At 48.0% G+C, this 26101-nt stretch overlaps 1 protein-coding gene across 5 annotated transcripts in view; it reads right to left on the reverse strand.

Annotated features, from left to right (window-relative positions):
* Positions 1–278: 278 nt before the first annotated feature.
* Positions 279–26101, reverse strand: part of LOC135919498 (uncharacterized) — an 83292-nt gene continuing 57469 nt past the window's right edge. For 2 of the 5 annotated variants that reach the window (XM_065453367.2, XM_065453366.2), the window contains 4 exons: positions 15683–15812; positions 12004–12165; positions 7745–7879; positions 282–615 (listed from right to left, as the gene is read on the reverse strand). In XM_065453367.2, coding sequence (XP_065309439.2) covers positions 397–615; positions 7745–7879; positions 12004–12165; positions 15683–15812 — 646 coding nt within the window. In that variant the 3' untranslated portion in view covers positions 282–396. Of the gene's footprint in view, positions 616–7744; positions 7880–12003; positions 12166–15682; positions 15813–26101 lie in introns of all 5 variants that reach the window. The other 3 variants (XM_070533824.1, XM_065453369.2, XM_065453368.2) reach the window with 3 other exon arrangements.

Here is a 26101-nt window from a genome sequence, read left to right on the forward strand (position 1 = left end):
GTCTGAAACCGCAGTGATAACGTTGTTGTTGTTGTTGTCCTGAGTGGCTGTGGCTCGATGGACCGATAGTGCCACGCTTCGTCTACTATTACGGTGGCGAAATGCCATGTGTGCCTTATCAGCCCACAAGACAATACTGGAAACTGTGTAAAAGCAAGGGACATAGAACGGACGTTTGTCCAACGCCCACGACAAAGGCGTGCAGCAATTGTTGGCTAAGGGACCCTCCTGAAGACCACACCTGTGATCCAGAGTGTGCCCTGTGCGGGGGGGCTCATCCCACGGCGGCATCGGAGTGCACCAAGAAACTCAAACGGGTCCCCCAAAGAGGCAGGCCACCACTGTCGCAACGTCTACGCCGACCACAAGCCAACGGAATCCTCAAGAGACGCTGGTTCAGCACGGACCGTGAGGACTCTGCATCACCAGATGGGGTCCGTTCCAGGTCCCGATCCAGGTCCCGATCCAGGTCCCGATCCAGGTCCCGATCCAGGTCCCGATCCAGGTCCCGATCCAGTTCCCGATCCAGGTCCAGCTCCCGAGACCGCTCCAACTCCAGGGACAGTGGCCAAGAGAGGGGCCAAACAACAAAACAACAGCAGAAGAGCAAGAAGACTGTGAACAAAGAAGGCAAAAACAAGGTGAGCTGGGCAGCAATCGCCTCCCAACCCCGACACCAAACAACACAACTCACACGCCTAGAACGCGAACTAGAGCTAATGCGAGTGCGAATGGGAGACCTAGAAAGAGAAAATAGGCAATTGAAAAAGCAACAAATGCAGCAACCACAACGAGAACCCAAACCAGTTCAGACAGGACAGAAAGGACAAAAACTACCGAATTTAGAAGGCGACACCGTAATTACCTTGTCGATGTTGAAAGAAACCATAAAAGAAGTTATACCCACAATCGTAGAGCAGGTGATGATTCAGGTAGATCGAAAACTAGAAGCTCTGGACAAGAAAATCCAGGCACAACAAATAGAATTTACGAAAGCACTGAGAAAACATGCCACAGGCAGCAGCATAAGAGAAAAGGCAGAGAAAGTATACAACAGGCCAGGCTTGTCGGCCATGACCCAGGCGACACACAATGCCTAAACATCAAAAGCACGCTTCCGAAGAGTGCGAAATATGGCAGTGGAACTGCCGCGGGTTCCGGCGTAAAATGGGACAACTGTCGCAGCTGGTGATGACTCAAAACAGATCACCAGCTATCATTGCATTGCAAGAAGCCGGAACAAACCCAAAATTACAGGGATACGAAACCTTCAATACCGAAGGTGAAAACTGGAAGGTCGCAACATTGGTGGACAAGAAAGTAACGGCAATATGTCACAAATCCATAGAAGGAATGGACATTCCGCATATAATAACAGAAATCACATATAAAGGCACCAGAGGAAAGAGTGCCTTCATAATGTCTACAGCCCGCCGAGTCAGAAAAGAGCAACGTTCGACAAACTATTTCAAGAGGCCGCAAAAATGGCGAAGGGGAGACCTCTAGTGATAGTTGGGGATTTTAATGCCAGGCACTCAAGCTGGGGGTATCCAACCCAGAACAATAAAGGCAAAAATATCATGGGACAAATAGAAGCACTCGGCATGACACTTCTAACAGACCCTGCAATGCCAACAAGAACAGGGAATAGTATCTCCGCAGACACAAGTCCGGACTTAACAATAACCAAAAATTGTCCAAATGCGGAGTGGTGCAACACCCTCGAAAATCTAGGCAGTGACCATTGCATCATAAGCACCACAATCCGCACAGCTCAAATCCGCAAACAAATAGGTACAGCTAAAATAACAGACTGGCGGGCGTACAGAGAATCACTTAAAGAACATACCACGGACATAAATGATTTAGATAATTGGTGCGAATGCATACGAAATATAAAGCAGAAACATACCAAAACCATCACCAGGACAGACAAAACACCTGAAGTGGACCCTCACCTATTGCATCTGTGGGATGCAAGACGAAGCCTGACCAAAAGATGGAAGCGACAGAAATGCAACCGCAAACTCAAAATGAAAATCAAAGAAATAACCCAGAAGGCCGAGGAATATGCTAATCAGCTTACAACAGCCAACTGGGAACGCTTCTGCGGATCACTTAATGGAACCCTAGGGACGGCAAAAACATGGAACATCCTCAGAGGAATGATCGACCCGCTCAACACCAGACGCGAAGGACAAAAGAACTTGGAGAGATTGCTACACTCGTACCCAGGCACAAAAGAAGAACTCCTACAGGCAGTCCATAGAAAATGCTTCGGTAACAAAGCCCCGATACCCCCATACCAAGCTGATTACATCGGACACCCAAACCCAGAAATGGATGAACTCTTCACGGTAGCAGAAGTTAAAGCAGCAATCGCCAGTACAAAACGGAACACAGCGGCAGGGGCAGACCAAATATCAAGTGCCATGATTAGAAACATGAATGATGAAGCCATAACAGCCCTTACGAACTTTATAAATGATCATTGGGTCAAAGGAACGATACCACAGCAATGGAAACACGCTGTGATAATCATGATTCCAAAACCAGGGAAGAAATTTACTTTAGACAACCTTAGGCCCATCTCTCTTACATCATGTCTAGGAAAGGTGTTCGAAAGATTAGTAAACACTAGACTCCAACGTCACCTTGAAGAAAACAACTTAATGCCTGATACCATGTTTGGCTTCAGACCACATCTGTCAACACAGGACATACTCCTGCTTTTAAAGGAGGAAGTCTTAACGAACGTCCCCAAGGCCGGAGAACACATTGTCATGGCTGTCGACATAAAAGGGGCCTTCGACAACGTAAGTCACAAAGGGATACTGGATGGACTTGCAGAGACCAGCTGCGGTCAAAGGACGTACCAGTACATCCGAAGCTTCCTCAACCAGAGAACAGCAGTTATAAAAGTAGGAAACGATGAATCTGAAGTCATCCATCCTCCCAACAAAGGAACGCCACAGGGTGCGGTGATTTCGCCTACACTCTTCAACATAGTCATGATTGGACTAGCTAAAAAACTCCAAGAAATCCCCGACGTCCACCATTCCCTATACGCGGATGATATAACGATATGGATAACCAAGGGCAACTTGGGAGAGAAGGAGGAAAAGCTCAAATGGGCAGCCAATATAATAGAAAACCATACGCAACAAAGAGGACTCCAGTGCTCTGCGGAGAAGTCAGAACTCATTCGCCTCACAAAAACAAAAAAAAACAAAGAACTGACCCGAGACTCAAACTCGAGATCAGGCTGGATGGGAAAATTATTCCTGAGAGGTCAGTAGTAAGAGTGTTGGGGATGTGGCTGCAATCTAATGCCAGATGTTTACACACTTTAAACACGATCAGAAAAAACAGCGCAACAAATTAACCGGATGATAGCCCGTGTGGCTCATAATCGGACAGGAATGGGGGAACAAGACACCCTCAGACTGGTGAAAAGCCTGGTCATCAGCAGACTAATGTACTCCCTTCCTTACCATACCATGAACAGGGAGGAAGAAGAAAAGGCTGATACAATAATACGGATGGCATATAAGACAGCCCTGCGGTTGCCACGCAACACTTCAAATGAGAAGCTTCTAGCCCTCGGCCTCCACAATACATTTCATGAGCTGGCTGAGGCCCAACTCATAGCGCAGAGGAGTTGATTGGCGCAAACGACAGTCGGCAGAGCTCTTCTTCTAAGAGTCGGCCTTGGAGGATGCATACAAATACACCAAAACGCCAAAGGTCTACCCTGCCAGATTAGAGATTTGTATGGGGTATCACCAATACCACAAAACATGGATCCGACATTACACGCAGGAAGGAGAAAAGCTCGAGCAGAATACATAGACAAAACAACAAAATACTTGGACACTGCACGATTCACGGATGCTTCACCATATCGGGCCAACGCAAAGAACATGGTGGCAGTTGTCGTAGACCGTAAAGGGAAAATCACGGCCTGTGCTTCGGTTTCCCGAGCAACCATTTTAGAAGCCGAAGAGATAGCCATCGCCTTAGCTATACGAGAAGGCATAGAGCGCAATGCTCCACTAACAATAGTCACAGATTCTCAGGCCGCATGTAGAAACTATCAGAGGGGACAGATCAGCGCGAGGGCACGCCGGATACTTACCGAAATCAACAGAGACCTTGACGTCAGGTATACCCAAACGATAACATGGGCCCCGGGACACGAGGGTGTTACTGGGAACCTCCATGCAGATGAGGTGGCTCGAGGTTTTACCAATTGCCGAGCTGCCCATGGCAACATGGTGGAGGACCCGACACCCATCGATCCAAGTTCTAAAGCGATCTTGCAACACTACAGGGAAATCAGAAGGCTCTACCCAGCCCCGCATAGGAACCTTTCAGCCATGGACTCAGCGACGTTACGCAGGCTCCAAATAGACACATACATAAACCTACATAAACTGCATATATACTACCCAACAGCATACAAGGACATATCCCCGTGGTGTGGGAGCACACCAACGCTCTACCACATCACATGGGAGTGCACAGCTCACACAGAAGAACAAGAAGATAATAACACGAGAGCGAGGTGGGAGGCATTGCTATCCAACTCCGCCCTTGGGGATCAGCTCAGGCTCGTCCGCAGGGCAGAAAGGATGGCGAGGGCCAGTGGTGCCTTGGAATAGGGGCCCGACCACACGGCGTTACCCCGTTTTAGGGGCAACGAAGTTCTTTCAACGAATAAAGTTTTGTTCTTCTTCTTCTTCTTCTTCAAATATTCTGAGTAGCAATGGCTGCACTAGTTCTAGAGCTTCACCGACTAGGGTGATATCATCGACTGAGACTATTCTTGGTTTTCTTGAAACTAATTACGACATGTCGCGTGTAACGACTTGTATTCCCACGTACCTAATATGGGACCATAAGCCGGTATCTTGTTATGTCGAAGCACATTATTATATCCTGTCAGACGTCAGTGTACTGTATAGTCAGTAAGTGGTGATACAGGAAACTTTAGAATCCTTTCGTCGATGTGTTAGTAAACTTCGCCAGGGTGGCTTCATGAACAAAATTCATGTTTGCATAACATGCCAGAAGTTTTTAGAGGTATTTCTTTCTGCTTACAAAAAAAAATTGGCCATAAAGTTTCTAAACTGTGTAGGAGTTCAGGAAAGCCGCCGGTCACACGCGACGTACAGCGAAAAATTACAAAGAAAAATGGCATTTTTCAAAAATTTCTTTAGGTGCGCTTCGAGCTCATCTTATTTCTTTTAAAAGATTCAGAAACACAATGAACAAGGAAGTATGGATGATAAAAAAGAATTACTACTTAAAACTCCTTTATAGAGCCTCTGTAAAGCCGGGTCCTTTATGATATCAATCAAATTCTCAGTTAAGTCGGCATGAAAAGACCCCGCCAGCCGGTGAGACTCCAGAAGATGGAGTGATCCTTATGGTGTCGACTTCACAAATGCCTTGCACTCGTATTTCGTACAAAAAACGCCCTTTAGCGCCAAGTAACTTTACTGATACGTTGGGTTGCGGAAACATCAACGTATATTTAGATATAACAGATATGTACGACGGGTGCTCTGCACAAACAGGCCTGACGGACTCTCAGAACTGTGAGTCCAAATGCATACAGATTAAGCTCACAAGTACGTCATTGGCCTAACTGTGGCCGTGTCAGTACAGATATTTAATCTTCGCATGGCAACAGATGTCTTCCCGTCTAAGATGCAGGTAGCACGAGTGATTTTATTGCATAAAAAGGGCAAAAGTAATGTCTCAAACTAAAGGCCAGCATCAATTCTTCTGTCTTTTCCGAAGGGTCTCGATCGCGTAATCTTGAAGAGTACCTCGCGTTTCTGCAAAGGTAACAACATCGTAACGAAGTTTTCATTATCATCATCAGCCTATTTTATGTCCACTGCTGGTCGAAGGCCTCTCTCTGCGATCTCCAATCGCCCCTGTCCTGCGCCATCCGATGCCAACTAGCGCCTGCGAATTTCCTAATTTCATCACCGCACCTAGTGTTCTGCCGTCATCGACTACGCTTCCCTTCTCTAACTGCGCACCCTGCTCTGACTGTGCACCTATTCTGCAACCCTATGGTCCACCGGTTATATAATCCATGCATTACATGGGGTGCCCTGCTCCATTTTTTTGCTCTTAATGTCAATTATCCCCGGTTATCTCCATTGGCTCCCTGATCCATGCCGCTCTCTTCCTGCCTCTTAACGTTACGCATAGCATTTTTCGTTCCATCGCTCTTTGCGCGCTCCTTAACTTGTCCTCGAGCTTCTTTGTGAATCTCCAAGTTTATGCCCCGTATGTTAGCACTGGTAGAATGCATTGATTGTCCACTTTTTTTTCTTCATTGGTAGTGGTAAGCTTCCAGTCAGGATCTGACAATGTCTGCGGTATGCACCGCAACTCATTATTATTCTTTTCTAAATTTCCTTCTTATGATCAGGGTCCCCTGTGAGTAATTGACCAAGGTAAACGCACTCCTTCACAGAGATTAGAGGCTGACTGGCGATCCTGAACTCTTGTTCCCTTGCCAGGCTATTGAACATTAACTTTGTCTACTGCATATAGATGTTCAACCCCACTCTTACACTTTCACTGCTAAGGTCCTTAATTATTTGTTGTACTTCGCCCCCAGTGGTATAGGACAGTGTCATCTTCAAACCGAAGGTTGTTTAGATATTCGCCGTTGATTTTCACTCCTAGGCCTTCCCAGTTTAATAGCATTATTTCAATATAGCTTCCAAAAACACTGCTCAACTCACTATAGGCACAGTGCAAAAGTAGCCGAGTATTATTTTACTGCAAGCAGCAGGGAATTTGCAATCTTGTCTCGAAAAGAGCCAACAATACCCAGCTCTCGCTTTCTCAAGGTCGTCATGCAACGTCATCGCAAGCATGTTGACCCACCAACATCCTATTGATTGATTTCGTGATTGTGATAACATTTTCAGCAATACATAATTGCTAATTTTTGGGTAAATAAATTGCACACATGTATGCTTGCGATTTCTAAAAGTCCGATTATTTCATCCTGGCACTGCCGGTCTAAGCTTGACAGCTGCGCGTAGCTGCGCGTGGCCGCCAAGATAACGGGGGCTTGCTGCGTGGCGTAGTCTATACGGTGGCCACCACGGAGTTCTGCGACAAGACTTTTCGCTGCCACGACAATTAAGTTTCGGCTGGGGCATTACCCGCTTGACTTGTCTCCTTCATAGCTTGCCGCGCTCTGACGGAAAATAAAACAGGGTGAAAGCCGCGTATCAGAGACGATGCATGCACTTATACTCGAATGATACGAAATTTCTGGTGGTATGATATCTATGAGACGACGTCCATTAATAGCGGGGCCATTCCATGATTACTTAGAGAAGTGGTAGGTCATGTTTCTCGTGGGGAATCAGAATGAAGAGGAAATTCTTTGGCCGCTCCAGGGACGATTTACTCTCCAGCAGAGTCTGTTGGCATCTAAGACACACTGCAAGTTTTTTTGAAGAATGTTGTCACACTCTTAAGACTGATTGGTTGCCTGCTTCTTGTATCACTTTAAACAGCAGAGAGAAACATCGACGAGAGCCGGTGGTTGCAATCCCTCGTGGGTCACGTGCTGACTGAGCTGGCCCGAATCTAAAGAGTAGCGTTTAATTATTGGGGTACTTCGAAGTTTGATGAAGTTTCCAAGTTGTGCGAAATGAACAGAAAAAAAGAGAGGCAAGCCGTCAGAAAAGTGCCTCACCTTCTCACTGACGGTTTCGTTTGTTTCGAACGTTGCCACAAGCGGAGGCGTGTCTTGACTCATCGACATCGCCGTGTAGTGGCCGCACCTCACAGTGGTCGGTCCGCCGTAGATTGAGTGATAGTCATTGCAAAACTGTAAATAAAAGAGATTCAGACTGAACCATCCTTCCATTGATACCTTTGTAAACGACAGCCTGTGTATTACGACAGAAGGCACGCGCGCTGCTAATTTCAGCGGCGAACACGTCGCTCTGGAGCTTTGGTGGCAACTGTTGCAGCGAAAGCGGTACATTTATTCAGTATTTAAACATGTGACGTCACGCGACACGACTTGCTTGACCTTTGCAGAAACGCGCCACAGCTCCACAATGTGACGAGAGATGCACAACTAATTTCGGGGACGAATGCGTGCATCAAACTTATTTCTTCATCATCAGCTATAAGATGCGCGAGCACAATAACTACAGCGAAGCTGTTTGTGGCTAAGCTTCCGTGCGTTCTTTGTGTGCGTGTGTAAAAACAGCGGGCCGATCCCAGAGGTAGTGCTGGAAGGGTCCAAACGCTATCAGACGCCCCTGTGGACTCCGCTAAGTAGTCTCCGGCATCTGTAACGCGCCCTTGGACTGCCCTTGTCACACCTGTGACCTGAATAGGTCCTAGGCACAAGGGCAAGAACGGCGGTTATTATTCGAATGTTTGAAAATATTAAAGATGGTAAGAAGAAACCAAAGAAAAAAGAATGAATGGTAAAAGTAAACAGAAGATGACACAAGTGCCAAATCAAACTTCAAGTTGAGGTGTCCACAGGGCGAATAATGTGCCTCGTGGGGATTGTGTATCTCCCGGGTCACGGAGTTCAGTTTGCTCACGACCAGCTTTTACAGCGAAGCTGTCTATGGCCAGGATCTGGAAAAAAAATATGCGCCCGGGATGTTGGCAAAAACAAATCCTCATGCAGGCGGATCCCGGTGATTGCGTAGAGAGTCCAAGCTCAATGGCACATACCCCTGTGGGCTCGGGGACCTGTAACGCGCCCTTGAACTACCCTTGTCGCACGTGGAACCGAAAGCGGTCGCAGGCACAAGGGCGAGAACAGATGTTTTTGAAAAAAAAAGTGTTTTCTAGAACTTTGACAAAAAAATGACTATTAAAAATTACAGGCGCCAACTGCGCAAATGCGCTAGAGCCACTGCTCGCACGTTCGTCGTCGTCGTCGTCTTCTTCCACAGCTGGATCCGTAGTGCAAAAATTATCATCATCAGAAATTGCTCGAGATTCGTTTCTTTCACGGCTGGCTCCGTTGCCGCCCGTCATTCCGGCGTAGAATTTCACCTCTGTGTTCGTAACGGGGAGGCCGCGTTTATGGGTGTGCGAGCAATTGCTTAAGTGGGTTTGAGCCATTCATCGTCTTACGTGACGGACACATTTAATAACAGAGGTGAATCCGCGAAGGTGTGTGCGTACCTATCTCGCCACGATGATTAGATTAGGACAACAAATATGTTTGTATTTCGTTCATCATTGTGGATGACCTATGGTCGTGCGCTAGACGTTGGTAATCCACCTTGGCAGAGTGTAATGGCTGATGAATTTTTGAAAGGGTTAAAGTGGGCACGGCCGACCCGCTTCCGCTATGTCTACGTTCGCACTGCCCGCCCTTTGTGGGCTTTCGAAGCACTTGCGCATCTAGTTTCCTTTCCTTCCGCCCTCCTGTGGGTGTGGTCCCGTCGAAACGTCACGCGTGTCTAATTTCTTCCTTCTCCTCGGGGTGGCCGTCCCGTTGCCCGCGTGAATGACAATAAATGTGCGCGAGTACCTTTCGTCCCGATGACCACCGATCAAGATGATGAGTTCGTACCTTTGTTCAAAAATTCTCTGTCACCTCTCTGTCGAGTGCTAAACAACATCGCTGGTCATCGACCTTCAGAGTGGAATGTCTCACGATTTTTAAGCTAAATTTTTTGCTATGAGATGCGCCTAACGCATTCGGCGTCTCAAGCGCTGGCTCGCACGAGACTGTTATCCATTATCAGGCATGCGTCTGTTTAGTGGCTAGAAGATCTGGCTTCTGTGCTGCGGGACCAGGGTTCGAAACCGACCATCGGATATTTTTTTGTTCATTGTTGCTGCTAGTGTCAACTTGCGATATTCCACAAACGGCACGAAATATGCTGCAGAGTGAGAAGTATAGCCTCCATAACCTCAGTTCTTTAAAGAGAAAACAAAAAAAAATGGCTGTGGCTTAGGTAAGGTTAAGCCCAGGATGCGAAGCATACTAGCCTTTATTTTAGTTGTTGAACCACTGTTTAGCCTGGTGAACTGCTGTTGCTTGGCTATATTTGGTTCGGCTAGACGAAGAAACAACTCATGCATTACTTCTTCGCCTTCAAGAGTGGAACGCGACAGCGTTCCCGTCGACCCGCCAAGGGGTGTAAGACAATGGGCTACAGGGCAGCGACTACGCGCCCCGCATTGGACGCGGTGAGCGTCGAGCAAAGCAGCGTTCGGCGCGGCAACGAAATGTGCGCCTGAGCAAGAGACGCACGCCTTAGAAACAGCGCGTTTCTAAGGCAACACCGCATTCACTAGAGGCGCTTTTGTACCGCTTTGAAGCGTTGTACTCGTGGCTCAGTGGTAGCGTCTCCGTCCCACACTCCGGAGACCCTGGTTCGATTCCCACCCAGCCCGTCTTGCAAGAGTTGAGCCAAAGCCACTTCTCCTCTGTCGTGACGTCACGGTGTCACGTGATTTCATGGTCACCGCCGCGCCTGAGGAGCTGGGTTGAGCCCTCGTAATATGCTTCGCATAATATGCAAGTCGGCGACCACTGAACGAGGCTCGGCGCACTCGGCTGTATACGCATGGTTCGCCGTTGTCGTTTTTCACCCACGCTTTGTCGCGCTTCTGCGCTCGCGACATTTGCCGACACCAGCTCATAGTGCGTCTCCCACAGCGTCCCTTAGCTTTGACCCCGCGAGCCTATCCTTCGTCGATTAAAGAAGCGCGCACGTCACTGCTGCGAATGCTGACAGTCGACTACTTTCGTGCTGCGATGGAAACGCTCTTCACCTTGACTGCACTGCTCTTGAATAGCTTTTCACAGTTCGCGTACTTCCTAAACGGTGAGTGTTCACATTCAACGGGCAGGAGCGGAGTAAACGGAATCGTCAGTGGTGCAGGATAACGCTCTCAGGTGGACTTAACTGCAGAATATATGTGATTAGTAATGCGAAGAAGAGTTGCCACAGCACCACCCTTTCTTGCAGCGCGTCGCTGGTGTTATGGCAGTGTTTCCCCTGCTATACATTTTTGGTTGCGAAGCATCTATAATTGTTTTCTTGCGGTTATATAAACCGCATTTACTTGATGAACGAATGGTATATGATCCCGCACTGCATGGGCCTTTAAAGACGCCCTGTCAAACCTTGTCAACGAGAAGAAATATTTCAGCACTCAGCTTTCCCTGCGAAACGTTTGCCGCCACTATGTCAAGTTTACAGAAACTTCTGTCACGTTGCATATTCAATGGACTGTACTGGTCCAACTTGCAGAGAACACACGATTAGCAAATTAGGCGATGTTTCACCTGGAAAAGTTTATCGTTATTAGGTCACTTCAATGTGAATTGTCTGTCGAAAAAAAGACCAACATGAACACATTCATATCCTGTTTGTGCCTCTGTGTCCAAATTCCGATTGGGACTCCCATCTAAGTTTTACCCCTGGTATACCTATTTCCCGGTACAGCTTTCTTTGCCTCAAGGTTTGTAAGGAAAACACAAGAGCCGCTTATTGGGCCAACGAGGTCCGTTGGCAAGCATTGTGCATAATAAGTTGCAAAGAAGGAAGGGCGTATTGTTTACTCGGGAAAGGGCAGTTTTCAGACATAAGAAACAAACAAACAAAACAAGAACATGCAATGTCATAGGTGAGCTCCACCATGTTGTGCAAAAACTTTACACCACGTCGTGGATGCTTCTAGCTCCCCCGTCATTGTGGTGATAGGTTAGGAGGCTGAAAAATGAATACCTCTTAGTTTATTTCAAAACAACGTATCACAGGACAGAACAGGAAAAGCTTGCGGTTAGGTATCCGCCACTGCCACTTCGTTCTCCTCCCTGTTGTTCTCGCTTCGTTTCTCGTACAACACTAACAGAAACAAAATAACAGTCTCTTGCACTGCGAGTGTCATGCCATTTCACTTCCACTGTCTCGACGAGTCTGTGCCGATTTTATTCATCAGCGCTGGCTCACTTACTGCGGCAGTGCTGTTGGGACGGCGAATGTGGTCGACACATTTTTCATCGAGATCGGCGCGTTTCTCCGGCATGTAGACTCGCGTGCACATGGACACCGAGATGGCCATGGAAAGATTCCTGTTCCAGTCGGTCTGTTTCTGAATATGTCTCATCACATTTACCTGTGCGGACATGAAAAAAAATATGCAAGTGATGAATGCCGCAGTTCTATATGGCAGAAATTAAATAATTTTAGGGCATGTGCACAGCCTAGAAAGTTATGAAACATTGCCAAGCCACTCTGTGTCAGACCATTCCAAAAACCTGCGGGAGCTTTAGAAATTGAGCACGCATGTAAATATTTTCTGCCCTTTTTATTCCACTGCAAACCAGATGGGAGGTGGCTAATTCTAGAAAGTTCGTTACGGCCACACAAACGCACACACGCAAAAAAAGCAACTCAGTTTTCATAATTCTCTATGCTGTAACGAAGTGGTTTCGTTTTTTCGGTTTATCTACGTTTTTTGCTAACCTAGTGTAATTAGTTTGTGTTTAACTTCTTTAGAAAGACTAAGCCATAACTCAGTCGGAAGTTGCGTATGTCCTATTCTCAGTTTTTTTTTCCTGCATCTCTCATCGCCAATGAAACCCAGCACTGTGCGTATTTCGAGAAATGTCTCAGTAAATGTGTTTCCTGCCTGTATTAGTTTCACACAACATATCTGTTAGCCGTACGTGTTCCGTACTGATGCTGGACCTCCGCAAAGAGACGCAGCCTTCCATGTTTCTTCCAGGTAAAGAGACAGAGAAACAGAATCAATCCTGTAGGAGGTTTTCCTGACTTCCATGTAAAGACACTTCAGGGCTTACACATGTGGTCGCCTCGTTCCTCGTAACCTCACACGTCCAAAATGCTCACGTGTTCTCCACTTTGCGCGTAGTTGAAGACTACCTCAGCGTATATGTATAGACGGGTCAATAAACGCGACTTGTGCGACTCGATCGGCCGCCCTACTTTAAGTTAACGTGCTACTATATGCTCCCATGAAATTACTGGGCACGGTTTATGAAATTGGTTTCATAATCCGTTCTTTCTACAATTAGTTATCTTAAGAACCTCAATAAAACATACCGTCATCAAATGACAAACATATAGGTGCAGCGAGGCATCTCTATGTATGTGGCGAAAAAGTTTTTTTCTGCCTATAGCGCTGGTATACAAAGAGGCAAGTGAGGAACAAAAGACACAAACAGCGCTATGTACAGGTGTTGTTCCTACTCTGCATGCGTTTTTGTACTGGCTACATTACACAGAAAAACTTTCACAATGACGTACCAACAAGCGGAAAACCTGAACACTAGTAGACAAAAGCGGCATTCTTTTTTTGCATAATTTCCTAGGATTCAATTCACAGAGTGAAAGCAAATTCTCACGGGGAGGAACACTGAGCATCTTAAGAATACAGCTCGAATGAGCTGAGTAACGTGGTTGCTTGACGATCGTAATAGCTTTGAGGTACTTTTTTAGCCTGCTTCCACACTCACTAGAAGGCGCGCCAAGTTGAAAACCTGCGAACAGAAGCCACGCGCGACATGTTCGAGAACGCAACTGCTGCGTCATCAGAATCAACTGTCATAGCAACAACCGCGGATCTTTGTAGCTTGTCTCGTGATCCGCAAGCAAGAAATGGGCACTCTGGCTCTCGGTCGGCGTGGTCGCCGCTACGGTCTTTTCCGAATTACTGTGACGATGACGGCATGCCACATTGGCCTTTGACACATCACTCCTTACAGCATTATTTGTCAGCTTGGTGCCAAGGGAAGCGCACTAGCGAAGTTGTGTCCTGATTCGAGATCAGGACACATTGGACCAATATTGCAATCCCATTGAAATATCATTGGAACAGTGTTGAACATCACTATAGAAATAATGTTGAAAGCCCATTGAGATATGCTGCTAATGTTCTGAAGACGTTTGGCGTGCAGAGAAATGCGAGTTGAAGCGTGCATTTGTTTCGAACAATTACTCTTCATTCACGTCTCATTCATTAGTAGCCTAATAAGCATAGCGACGATGGTGGGTTGGTTTAGATCTATGTTGTAAAATTTATGCAGCGCGAAGCACTAAAGTGCGGAAAAAAGCACAAAAGACGGGCAAAGGAAGAAGGATTGCAAGAGGACAACACAAGCGTTTTTTTTTTACTACCAACTGAATTTATTGATCACAATAACACACACATATACTTACACACCAGATGATGTAGTTATCAATCACAGCGTCAGAGACACTAGTCGCATCAGAAGGTTAGCCAGCAGTAAAAACAGACAGGATTAGCGTTGGCATAGGCTCAAAAGCGCGAACTCCTTATTGTGAAAAACCGCTGATGGGTGACTAACGTATGTCGACAAATTTCTTAATAAAGTAAGCCCCTGATATTTCTCGCGTCCCCTTATCGTGGTGGTGATGCAGCACACATCCTGATCTAAACTGAGGCTCAGATCTGCAGCTATTGTAGTGAAATACTAGTTTAGAAGTTCTTCCTTTATCTAAGTCATTTTTGTGTTGCCCTAGTCCTTGGTTCATTCAACGGCCCGTTTGCCCAAAATATTTGCGGCAGCACGAAGAGAGTATTGGATACACGAACCCAAGGCAGCACTTCATAGACTTACTTTTATTTTTATGTTTTACGTGCATAATCATCTGTGTTTATTTCACGTTCCACTGAGGCGTTCATTCGTGATCCTGGAAATACGTCCAGTATTACAAGGAGCTGATAGGACTACCTCGACACCATATCGCGACCCTATTTATTTTAGCCCATGAAAAACTTTGTGCACATACGGTATAACTGCTGCTCTTTTCTTTTTTCTTGGCCCTTGTGATATTTTCTGGTCCCGCTTGTTTTTTTTACTTTATGCAACAGTTTCTCACAAATTGATGAAATGACCAACCTCGTGAATCCCACTTTAAGTAGCCTGCATGTCTACCTGTACTTTCACGCTGTTCTCCGCCAGGTGTGAACAAGATTTTGTTAACGCGGTGCTAATGGCGGACGAAGCAATCGCTAACTTTGCCAATTTTGAGTTAGGAACGGGCTTAACGCTTCGCGGTTCGTATGCCCATTAAACACGATCTGGCATTTGTCTAAAATTAATATCTAAAAAGCGCAACAACTTGTCCTTAGGAACCTCGCACGTAAAGTCCAATCCCCCGCAGTTTTCTTTGAAAAGACCTAGAATACGCTTGGTCAAGTGGCTACTACTACCCGAGGAAGAAGGCTGCAAGAAAATGAGATTGTTATCTACATACTTAGCGGCGACCTTTACAAGGTCGTCTAGATCTTGTTTGAGAATGATATCAATCTTTACAAGAAAAATTTCGCTCGGGAATGGCGCTACACTTCAGTGCACTTTTGCGGATTCCAGCGCTTCGCGCTGCAGAAATTTTATAATCATCCTATTTGTGTCCGCTGTCGGTCACATGACTCTACCATCGATTTCCCCTTTTTTTTTGCGCCCGCTCCCCCCTTGGGTTGCCTGCAAATTTCTCAATTTTATCACACCACTTAATCCTCAGCCGTTTCCTACCGCGTTTCTCTTCTCTATACACCCACTGTGTACCTCTGACAGATCTCCCATTAACCGCCCCGCTCTAATTATGGCGAACAATAAAAAGCCAAAATGAAGCCAATTGCTCACCATGCCTAGCAGGTTTGTCGTGGCGTTGATTTCGTAAGGCGCCCCTCCTGTGATGACACAAGCGAGGCCTGCTTGGTACTCGTCTACAGTTAAATGCGTCAAAACGATGAGGCCGTCCAAGATGAAGTTCCTGCAAAAACAAATTAGGATCATTTTCGTCCAGTCGTCATTTCCAAACGGGTGCGGTTGCACAGTAACTGAATATTTCGCCAAGTGTGGAGAAGGAAGAGAGGAGGAAGAAGAAGAAACGAGACCGTGCGTCAATATCTGCTTCTCCTGCTTCTCTACATGATTAAGGTCGAGAACTTGCTTCAATCTTGAAGATGTTGGCACCAATCGACGGCTAAAGTTGCAAGGATTCCGCCGATACCAAGTTTTCAACGGTGGGTGGACATTTTCCCAATCGCTCGAGGACCTTTCTGTGCGACCTCTGCCCGGCAGAGGCTCGGTGGGCGAGCTCAGCGCGGTTCCGCACGCTCAAGCCACGATGTCTACAGCTATGCAAATCACCGTCGAGGGTGAGGATATCTCTCCCGACGAAGTCAGTGAAAACGCTGGGTGGACCACGGCATTACACAAGCGAAAACCTATCATCCAGGACCTGCTCGGGCAGGGCGGCCGAGTCACCGACATGCGACGTGGCGGGAATAAAAGCCAGGCTACGGCGAGTGTCAAGACACGGCTAACGACTGCTTCGAGATTGCCTCGCCTACCGAAAGAGCATGTTCGAATCATAATCCGTCCCCGTGGAGGACTGGACATCAAGAAGATGGGCCACTTCAGAGTTGCCCAAGCCCTCACTACCGCTGCTAGACTTACGGAGGCGGATACGGCGGAGGATATTATATGTCCGAACGTGGTGCAAAACATATTGGTGGCAAGCACGACATCAAAACGCAACGCCATGGCCTACGCCGATGTGAAAGCTATACTCATTGGACAAGCAAGCTACGAAGTTAGTACATATATCGCAGCCCCCGAAAACTCATGCAAGGGAGTTATTCGTGACATTGACCCCACCATCAATCGAGAGGAGCTCAAACGCCTTATCATTCAACCGAAGAATCCAAGCGCCCTCGAGGTGAGACGAATCAAGAACACAAGCACGGTAGTCGTCCTGTTTGATGGACTCAAAGTCCCGGACTACGTAAAATGCGGTCCCAGTTTAATCAAATGCTCACTCTATCGCAGACAAACTGACGTTTGCTATGCATGTGGAAAGCTTGGCCATAGAGCTGACGTTTGCCCAGCCCCTGAAAATGCCATCTGCCGCGGCTGTGGTGCGAGCAACCCGGACGATAAGCATGAATGTACACCGAAGTGCACCCTCTGCGGAGGTCCTCATCCCATGGCTGACAGAACCTGCAAGCAAAGGTTCCAAATTCCGTTTGTAGTTAGACAACGGAGAAGAGAACGGCGCAACTGCGACCAATCCAAACAACCAACTGGGTCTCCAATGCCTCTCAAGCCGGCCCTCAGCAGCTCGCACAGATCCAGGAGCCGATCCCGAGACCCTGGCGGCGAGGATAGCGGCTACCAGGACCGTGTTACTTCTAGGGGTCGCTCGACGGAACGCTCGTCTTCCAGAGGCCGCAAGGCCCCCGGGACCCGCTCCCGCTCCAGAGGCCACTCTCGTTCCAGGGGGCCTGCAGTTCAGATTCAGGAGCCTGCTCATCGTGGTACCACATGGGCTGACCGGGTCAAGGAATCACCGAAAAAGGTAACGGGGGGTCAATCGCCAGAGCACGACAGGATTGCACAATTAGAAAGAGAAAACGCTTCGTTAAAATACGCAATGGAGCAGCTCAAAGCAGAAATTGCAGAACTAAAGAAAGCCAGCAAGCGAGAGTCAGTTCAACCCAGTCAGGCCCCTGCAGTAGAAACGCCCATGGAGATCCCCGTAGCGGAACCGACTGCCAATGGTTTACCCAAAAAGAGGGCGCTGGCAGTTCATTCTTCAGACAAGAGCGCCAGCGTTCGAAAATTGGAAAAAACGATAGATAAAATTGATGAATCCCTCGAAAAAGTTCAAATTGTTATTGACAAACTTGTGGAGGCGGTCAAAGCACTAGGAATCAGATGCGACAATCTGGAACGCCACGTTTCTACAATGGCTTCAGTTACATCGTTGGAAAAAGTGAATAACACCGACACTGAAAGGTCGGCAGCGGCTGCGCTCCGCAGCATTTTATAATACAAGCTATCTACTACGTCCCACCATGGCGGCTCATCACAGGGTAATTAACATCTGGCAGTGGAACTGTAGGGGATTCCATCGTAAAAGGAACGTCCTCCAACAGTTCATTCGGACCCACTCGGAAAAGCCACATGTAATCTTATTACAAGAAACGCTCACGGATAAGGTCACCCTTCCAGGCTATAAATCGCATACCCAATATGCTGATGGGAAGAGGGGCATAAGCACATTAGTCACGAACAAATGTGCGTTCATAGCCCACGATCTGAATCTGAAATCCAATAAGGTTGAACACTCGCTTGTTGAAATAATCCCCAGCGGACCATTCAAGACAAGTATCTTTATACTTAACATATACAGTACACCCAAAGACCTCAGGCAAAGATTCGCGGCAATAATTAACAGGGATACAAGCAAGGCCAAGACATTTCCACTCCTGGTGGCCGGAGACTTCAACGCTCCGCATCAAGCATGGGGGTACCAACAAGCTAACCGCAAGGGCGTCGACCTATGGCAAACTACAGTCAATAATCACCTCACGCTTATAACAGATCCGGCTTTTCCGACCAGGATCGGCAACTCCTGCTCTAGGGATACCACACCCGATCTCTTTTTCATACGGAATGTGGAATCGGCATCTTGGTCCAACCTCCAAGTTGACCTTGGCAGTGATCACAACATCCTGGCCACCTCTGTCAACGTGAAAAGCGAGGACCTCAAATAGTTCATTATTACAGATTGGGATTACTTTCGCAAGATTCAGGAAGAGCGAGCACAAACGCATGACTCAGCACTTAGCCTCGAGCAGTGGGCTGAACAGTTAAAGGAGGACATCAGCGCGGCGACAAAGAAAATCCAGACTGAACTGGAGGTGGACAGGATGGACAGCCGCCTCACTCATCTTCTAGAAGCTAAGACGTCACTTTTGAAACGATGGAAAGGGCAGAAACTCAACCGAAGGCTCCAAAAAAAGATCGCAGAGCTCAACAGAACTATAGAAGATCACTGCCAAACCTTGAGCAGACAACAGTGGGATGAGGTCTGCAATTCTGTGGATGGCCAGATGAGAGTTGGAGCTAAATGGAACCTACTCAAGCATCTGCTGGATGATACCAATACCAAGTCAAACCAAAGACAAGTGATAGCGAAGGTTCTACACCAGGCATCACAATCAGAGACATTGCAGACCGTACTCGACAGACTAGCTCGCAAGTATCTGCCACTGGGCAACTCGAGTGACGAAGACTATCCCCCCTACAAAGGCTCATTTTGCCCCGAGCTAGATAACCCCTTCAAGGCATGCGAGGTAAGGGAAGCTCTCCAGAATCTAAATGGCAGGTCTGCCCCTGGTCCTGATGCAACCTTATGTAACTAGGAGTGCACAACACATTGGACGAGATAATCGAGGCCCAGGAGTCAGCCCAACTGGCCCGTCTATCCTGTACCCCGGCTGGAAAGAAGATCCTGGCTGTTCTTGGGATCAACCCTATCCTCATGGAAGAGCGGAAATATGAAATATCAGAAAATCAAAGGAACAACATACGAGTTGCACAGTTTCCCCGTAATGTTCATCCTCGACACAACGTAGGCAGACGCAGGGCAAGAGCCCTCGCCCTCCTCAAGCGTACCAAAGACGATCCTTACTCGGCATGTTTTGTCGACGCAGCCCAATATGGACAGTCGTCTAACTTCGCCATTGCCCTCGTTGATCACAACGGACAGATAGTGAATGCGGCTTCCCTGAAGTGCTCAACACCAACCAGAGCGGAGCAGGTCGCAGTTGCTATAGCACTCCTAGACAACAGCAGATCACAAATCTTCACTGATTCGAGATCGGCGGTCAGGGCTTTCTCTTCAGGATCCATCGCTGAGGAGGCTCACAAGATTCTCAAGAACAAGATAATCTCTCCGCACACCATCACGTGGTTTCCGGCTCACCTCGACCCCCAGCTTGACTCGTTTCCCAATCTTAATGACATTGCCCACTCCCAAGCGCGCGCACTAACCCACCGCGCGGGAGCAAGATTGAGCTCACCCTCTGGGGTTCTCGAGTTTCGGGACACTCTCACTACTTTCAGCGAAATTACCACGCACTATCACCTGGGTAGGAGGACTTATCCTCCCCCTCACTGCAAACTGGCTAGACCTCTGGCGTCCACTTTACGCATGCTTCAGACGCAGTCCTATCCGAACCTGGCCCTTTTGCACACGATCACTCCAGAGGCTTTCAGCTCTACTTGCCCCGACTGTGGGGCTGTTAGCAATCTCGCACACATGCTCTGGCGATGCCCCTCGTTACAGGGACCCAATCGCATCACAGAACAAGAATGGAGCTCTGCCATCCGGAGCTCAGAATATGCACGTCAAACTTGGGCTGTCCAGAGAGCCCACGATGCGGCGGTTAGGCTCGGCCTACCAGTCCCCACGTGGGAGCGGCCCGCAGCTCTGCCCTAGGGCAAAACGTCTCAGGACCTTGCTATTAAAGTTCATTGTCTGTCTGTCTGTCTGTAGAAGGAAAATCAATGAACGACATTAAAGGGAATGGCAACTAGGCCAGAATGTGTTGCGAGACGTTGATGGAAACGAGATGGCCATCGATTATAGGGATAGAGTCTAGCACGCTGTTCGGGATTTAAGTAGGAAGTATAATTTTAAACTGCCATAGTCAGAAAAAACCGGTAAGTGGCGTGGCCTGGCGGTGAAATCTTGATACTTCGAACCGTAGTCAAGAGATGACTGTACGCAAGTCGACTAGCATTAGGTACAGAATAATTACCGCTTAAAATTGCAGTTAGTATATTCTTAGACATTTGCGCTGTATTCAATGCGCATTACGAAGTAAAGAATGTCCCCGCTAACGAACGGTGCTAGCGTCGTCCCACACGCATGACGGCGCACATGAGCGCGAGCATAGAGCACGTGTTTGCAACTACACAGTTTTGTTATCTCCCTGTGATACAGGATGTCATCGGCGAGTTCTGCCGTAAATGAGTGCGTTTTTCACCTTCGCGTCGCCGCTTCTGTCACACTGTACCGACGCCGCGCTCTCCGCCGACCGTCGGCAGATTGTCGGCGTCGGCAAAGTGTGAAAGAGGCGCCGACACGAAGCTGAAAAACGCTGTCGCCGACAGTCGGCAGACAGCAATTACTTGTGGCGGGGACGGCGGCCTATCGTGGAAGTCGGATTCGTCGCTTCCGCTGCCACTTTCGTCCATCGAAGCATGACGCTCCTAACGGTGTAAACCTTCTTTAGAGCGTACACACTCTTAAAACGGTTGCACCCTTTGGGGCGTATATTTATCCCACAACAATACTCGTCATCTGCCTTACTTGCGTTTCCTTTCTTGTAAACTCGGCGCTCGCTACTTTCCTGTCGGGAATGCTATGTCATGCTGATAACGCGCATGTCGTTCGTTACTGGAGAGTACCGGGCTCCCAGCGTTAAAGAAAGGAAATGCGGACAAGACAGATGACATTTATTGTGTGGCAAGATACGACTCAAAGGACGTAATTTTGTTTTAGAGTGTAGGTGCACGTTAATGAAACACAGGTGGTCCACATTTCCGGAGTACCCCACTACGGCGTGCCTCATAATCAGATCGTGCTTTTGGCAAGTAAAGCCGAATAATTTTTTTTTTGAAATGACGTTTTGCGCGTTCCTTGCCCGCGTAAGCTGTGGTCTGCGTTCATGCAGCTACACGCTTATTTTATACACGCATGACGTGGCGCAACCTCCCCCCATTAGCTGTGCCGTCACGTGCCCAATGACGCTCGCACTAGTCCACACCTTTAATTTGCCAGATGGCGATGGCGTGACGTGTGCAGTGACGCACACACTACGCACAGTCAACCAACCGTGGAGCCTGCTTGACGTCGGCGAACAGGGGCTCAATCTGACGGGTGTCCCAAATTAAACGCAACAAGCATCTCAAGACGGTTGTTTTCCCGCGAAAAAAAAAAAATCATGAGGGCGTTCTATGCCGCTTGTCGATGGATGCGTCCGTAGCGTTCTTGTTCCAATGTGGGGCTTCTAGAGGTCCTGTGTTCGAATCCTTTTGGCATATGATTTTAATAATGTTTATTTCATTATTTATTACGCAGTGCCTTGTTTAAAATGATAAATTGACAAAGTTGAAGAGAAGTTTAAGGCCAGAAGGGCAAAGTTTAGGTCAATCCATGCACTTAACATAATTTCCATGCTGGCTGAACCGCCCCGATTGCAGCTCCGGAGGGTACTAGGGCCTAAGTACCTTCTAATAATTATTGCATAAAATGTGTATTCGGTGGTTTCTTAGCTTTCCTCTTGCTAGGCCAGATGTCAGCACATGCTTTACTGGCTTGCTTTGCCTCCTCGTAGAGGGCACGAAAGTTTTGAGGCAAGGACATTGCAAAATGTATGGAAATCCAAAATTAAGGAGGGGCTGACAGATGGAATAGCACACTGTGGTATAAAGGTTATGAACGGGGATAAGGTACCTCAGAAAGACGAGCCAACGTTTCGATAGGAGAGCCTATCTTCGTCAAAGGCGGCCTCGTCATCCTCGGCATGTTAATTTTAAAGGGTTACTACAGTGACGTTACGTGTCGTTGTTGTCGGTGGCGGCTGGTTGTAAAGGAAAAGATTTCAGAGGTAATGAGCGCTGTCACCTGACGTCTGCTAGCGTGGTTCCTAAGACAAGGGGACAAGAGCGGGAGAGCGGGAAGGCGGGCAGAAAAGAAGAGAAAGAAAAGGAGAAAAAAAAGGGGTATAGTAGTCGTAGTAGTAGTAGTAGCAGTAGTAGTAGTACTTTCTGGTTGTTGATGAGAATCGGGTAGTGTCACTGTACTAACCCTTTAAAACTAACATGCCGAGGATGACGAGGCCGCCTTTGACGAAGCTAGGTACTCCTATCGAAACGTTGGCCTGCCTTTCTGAGGTACCTTATCCCTGTTCATAACCTTTATACCAAAATGTATTGAAAGGCAGACATCTACAGCTCCGCAGTAAAAAAGTTGTGCGTTACCGCTTTCTGGGGGAATCCCTCAAAACTGCACCAAGGTTCAGCGCAGCAGAAACGCCTCCCAGGTTGTTACCAGGCGTCTCAATCCGTTTGCGTAATGAGAAGTGCCGCCATCTATGTTGGAGGCGTCGAACCTCGATGGTACACGAGATCATACCGAAAAGAACCCGACTGTGTGTGCAGCTTAGAATTGCCTTGCGTTCCATTATACGCTCCACGTATGGTGTTGGATGCACACGGTCACTCAGCAGCGAAGCTAGGGTGTGTGCACACAACGTCAATGCCAGAAGCGGAAGGCAGGTCTGGTTTCCTTTGCGGAGGCGATTTAGGGGTGTGTGACCACGCGTCTACTTGGCTTCGTCACCTTTGACGCTAGGGAACCCATCCCTCGCGTCTGTCAAAACCTAAGGTTACCGCATGATTAGTGCATGCGTGATCAATAGCGGCACAGCGCGGCGATGGCGACACCAATGAAGGGAACCTACCTCGAGTTTACGTAGCACTGCTATCCCAGTAAAAGGACACATTTTAGGACGGCTATGTCGAATGTGGAATCCTTCACCGCTAGTACTATGGTCACGCACCTCAGACAGTGTAGACAATATAAGATAAGAGCACTAGCCAAAATCATGTTCATACCACCCAAGTGTTGAAAGCAGCAGAACCCGTTCTAGTGTGGCTCAAATATATATCGTTTTATATGTCTGTGATATAAAAGCCCTAGATGTTGTAGTCATTTACGTGAACTCTCGGCATAGAAACTAGGATGGATATATAGTAAACGTCGTTGCCCATATCCCACTCTTAGTCAAGAAATCATGGAAAGTGCCACATTTGATTTTGCTTGCCATCATTGAGAGTTTATTATTGTGATAGCAATTAAATTAACCTTCCGGGCGCATTGCTGCCGTTGGCGTCGCCATGAGTCCCAGTATGAGTGAAACCGTGAGATGGTGAGCCGGTTAACGTGGTTCAATCTCGCGTGCGCAAGCGAGGAACGCGGCCCGGATGCGAGGCCTCTCCTGTCGCGCGCGAGGCAGGGGGGTCAAGCGAGGGAGGAGAGGCGTTCTTCTGCGGCGGCTGCTGGGGTGCCTCGATGTCCTCCTCACTGGCCGCTCCGTACAGAGTGGAGACAACCGCGGCGTCTTTTAGGGCGTTGGCCATGCGAATTGCGGACACCGTAGGACAAGCCTTTGGCGGGCTTCATAGGGACGCGTTGCTGGCGAGAGAGTAAAAAACATCTTCATTATTAATAATTGAACGGAAAGAAGAACGTGGGAGGAACCCTCAGTCCAGGGTAAGAAGATTTCGACGTGTTTAGAGCCAGTTGTATCATAGTTCGTAGGACCTCGGGAGGTCCATCGCTGAGGACATCCTTCCACAGCTCTTTGTTGCGTAGGGGTTAAAGGGAGGAAAGATGTTTGCAGTGCACTCAATCGTGACTTGAAAGATAGTGGGTGAGCTACCACAGCCTGGGAAATGGTCTGCATAATACTGAGGGTAGAATTGATTGAGATACAAGATTTGGGAAATTTGCGGTTTGTAACTGGCGCAATTCCATTGCTTTCTCTTGCGAGAAGGACGGCGAGAAGAACGTCCGCCGTGAGTGCGACGAACGTTGTTTAATGACGGTGTTTGTAACGGAGCAAGGGATCCCCCCACCCGAACTAGTAGCCTCACCATGCCGAGCCGCCGGGGGGAAATTTCTCGGACAACCGCATGTGCGCGTTTGTTACCCGGCAGCGAGGTATGACCAGGGGTCCAGAGTAAGTGGATGCGGCGAGGTGTGGTTCTTGCATTTTGCGGGGTCTGTGAGAATTTGGTGTGCCGCTCCTGATATGCTATGTCCCGATGGGAACGCCCTGCATGCTTGTTGTGAGTCCGTCAATATTCACTTCCTCAGGTACACGGATGGCGTATCAAATCGCAAGAGCAACGCCGATAATTTCTCCGTAAACGGCATTTGTTCCGCGCATTGCAGCCGAGTCTTTCAGGGATTCGGTGCCATCCAAACTACCAAAGGCTAGACCGTTTGAGTGCGTGATGTGTCCATGTATAAAGTATGTGTTTCCGGGATGTTTACAAGCATTCGGCCAAGGTGTCGAACACGGGATTTGCGTCGTTCTTTGTCATGCTCGGGGTGCATATTACGTGGCAATGAATGAATACTTAGTGCATACTTAGTGAATACTTAGGTTTCAGTCTCAAGGGGTGGGTCAGAGTACCCTAGCCGTGTGAGAAGATGGCGGCCAGTAGGGGTGAGTAGGAGGCGCTGGCGATGGCTGACCCAATGTGTCTCTAGCAGCTCTAGTGTGTTATGTGTCCCGAAGTTAAGGAGACGGCGTGCCGAAGTATAGTTCGCGTTGCCGGCGCTCGTGTGTATTGAAAGTGATCTGCGACGTGGCCAGAGTGCTGGCCCGCGCGGGCCTCTTCTTCAAAGCGATCTGCGATGTTTCCTGAGTGCGCGTTGTGGCGGTAGCATCGTATGTGCTGTGCTGTCAACGTTTCATTCCCGTTGAAGCGAAAGATGCATGAAGATCAATTCGCTTGCTGCTGCTGCGATTCCTCACTCCAGAATTTCGACGAGTTTCCGCACTCGTCGAGCAAGATGTGTTCATGTTTACCTGTGCGCGCGTGACACCCCGCTGGTTAATTTAGTTGAAAGACGTTGGCGGGCTACTTGGTTTTAATCCATGATAGAATGTGTAAGCGCGAATAAACAAGGACGTAGAAAGAAGCAAACACACAAAGACAGAGCTGTCTCTGTTTGTCCGTTTCTGCTTGCGTCCTCGTTCAGTCACGCTTATACATTCTATCATTGCTAATTTAGTTACTAAGCCAATGTTTACAATTTTATACAGCCCCTATAACTACTGTCCTTACTTTGTACAGCTATCCACTAATTTACTATCGCAGTCGGTGCTTTGCTTTTCGGGCGAAACTGCGAAATATTGTTAGCAAGAGAACGCTGTGAGGTAGCGTAGCTGGCGCGGGCAATCTGTGTAGCGCGGCACATTGCAAATGGAGCCAAGTGTGGTGCGACTGCTTCACAAATCGGGAGATAGCGAGAGGCAGCGCTTGGGTGACGCGTGGGCGCAATTCACAGCAGTCGCCGCAGGCAGACCTCCGCCCATGCAGTATGTTGTTTCCATACAGAAGACGCGTGCTACTCTGGCACCATATCCTTAACCATCGTCGTCGAACCGTCCCTCTTGCGCGGTA

This window comes from Dermacentor albipictus, chromosome 2, assembly GCF_038994185.2.
Source record: "Dermacentor albipictus isolate Rhodes 1998 colony chromosome 2, USDA_Dalb.pri_finalv2, whole genome shotgun sequence".
NCBI classification, from domain to species: Eukaryota; Metazoa; Arthropoda; class Arachnida; order Ixodida; family Ixodidae; genus Dermacentor; species Dermacentor albipictus.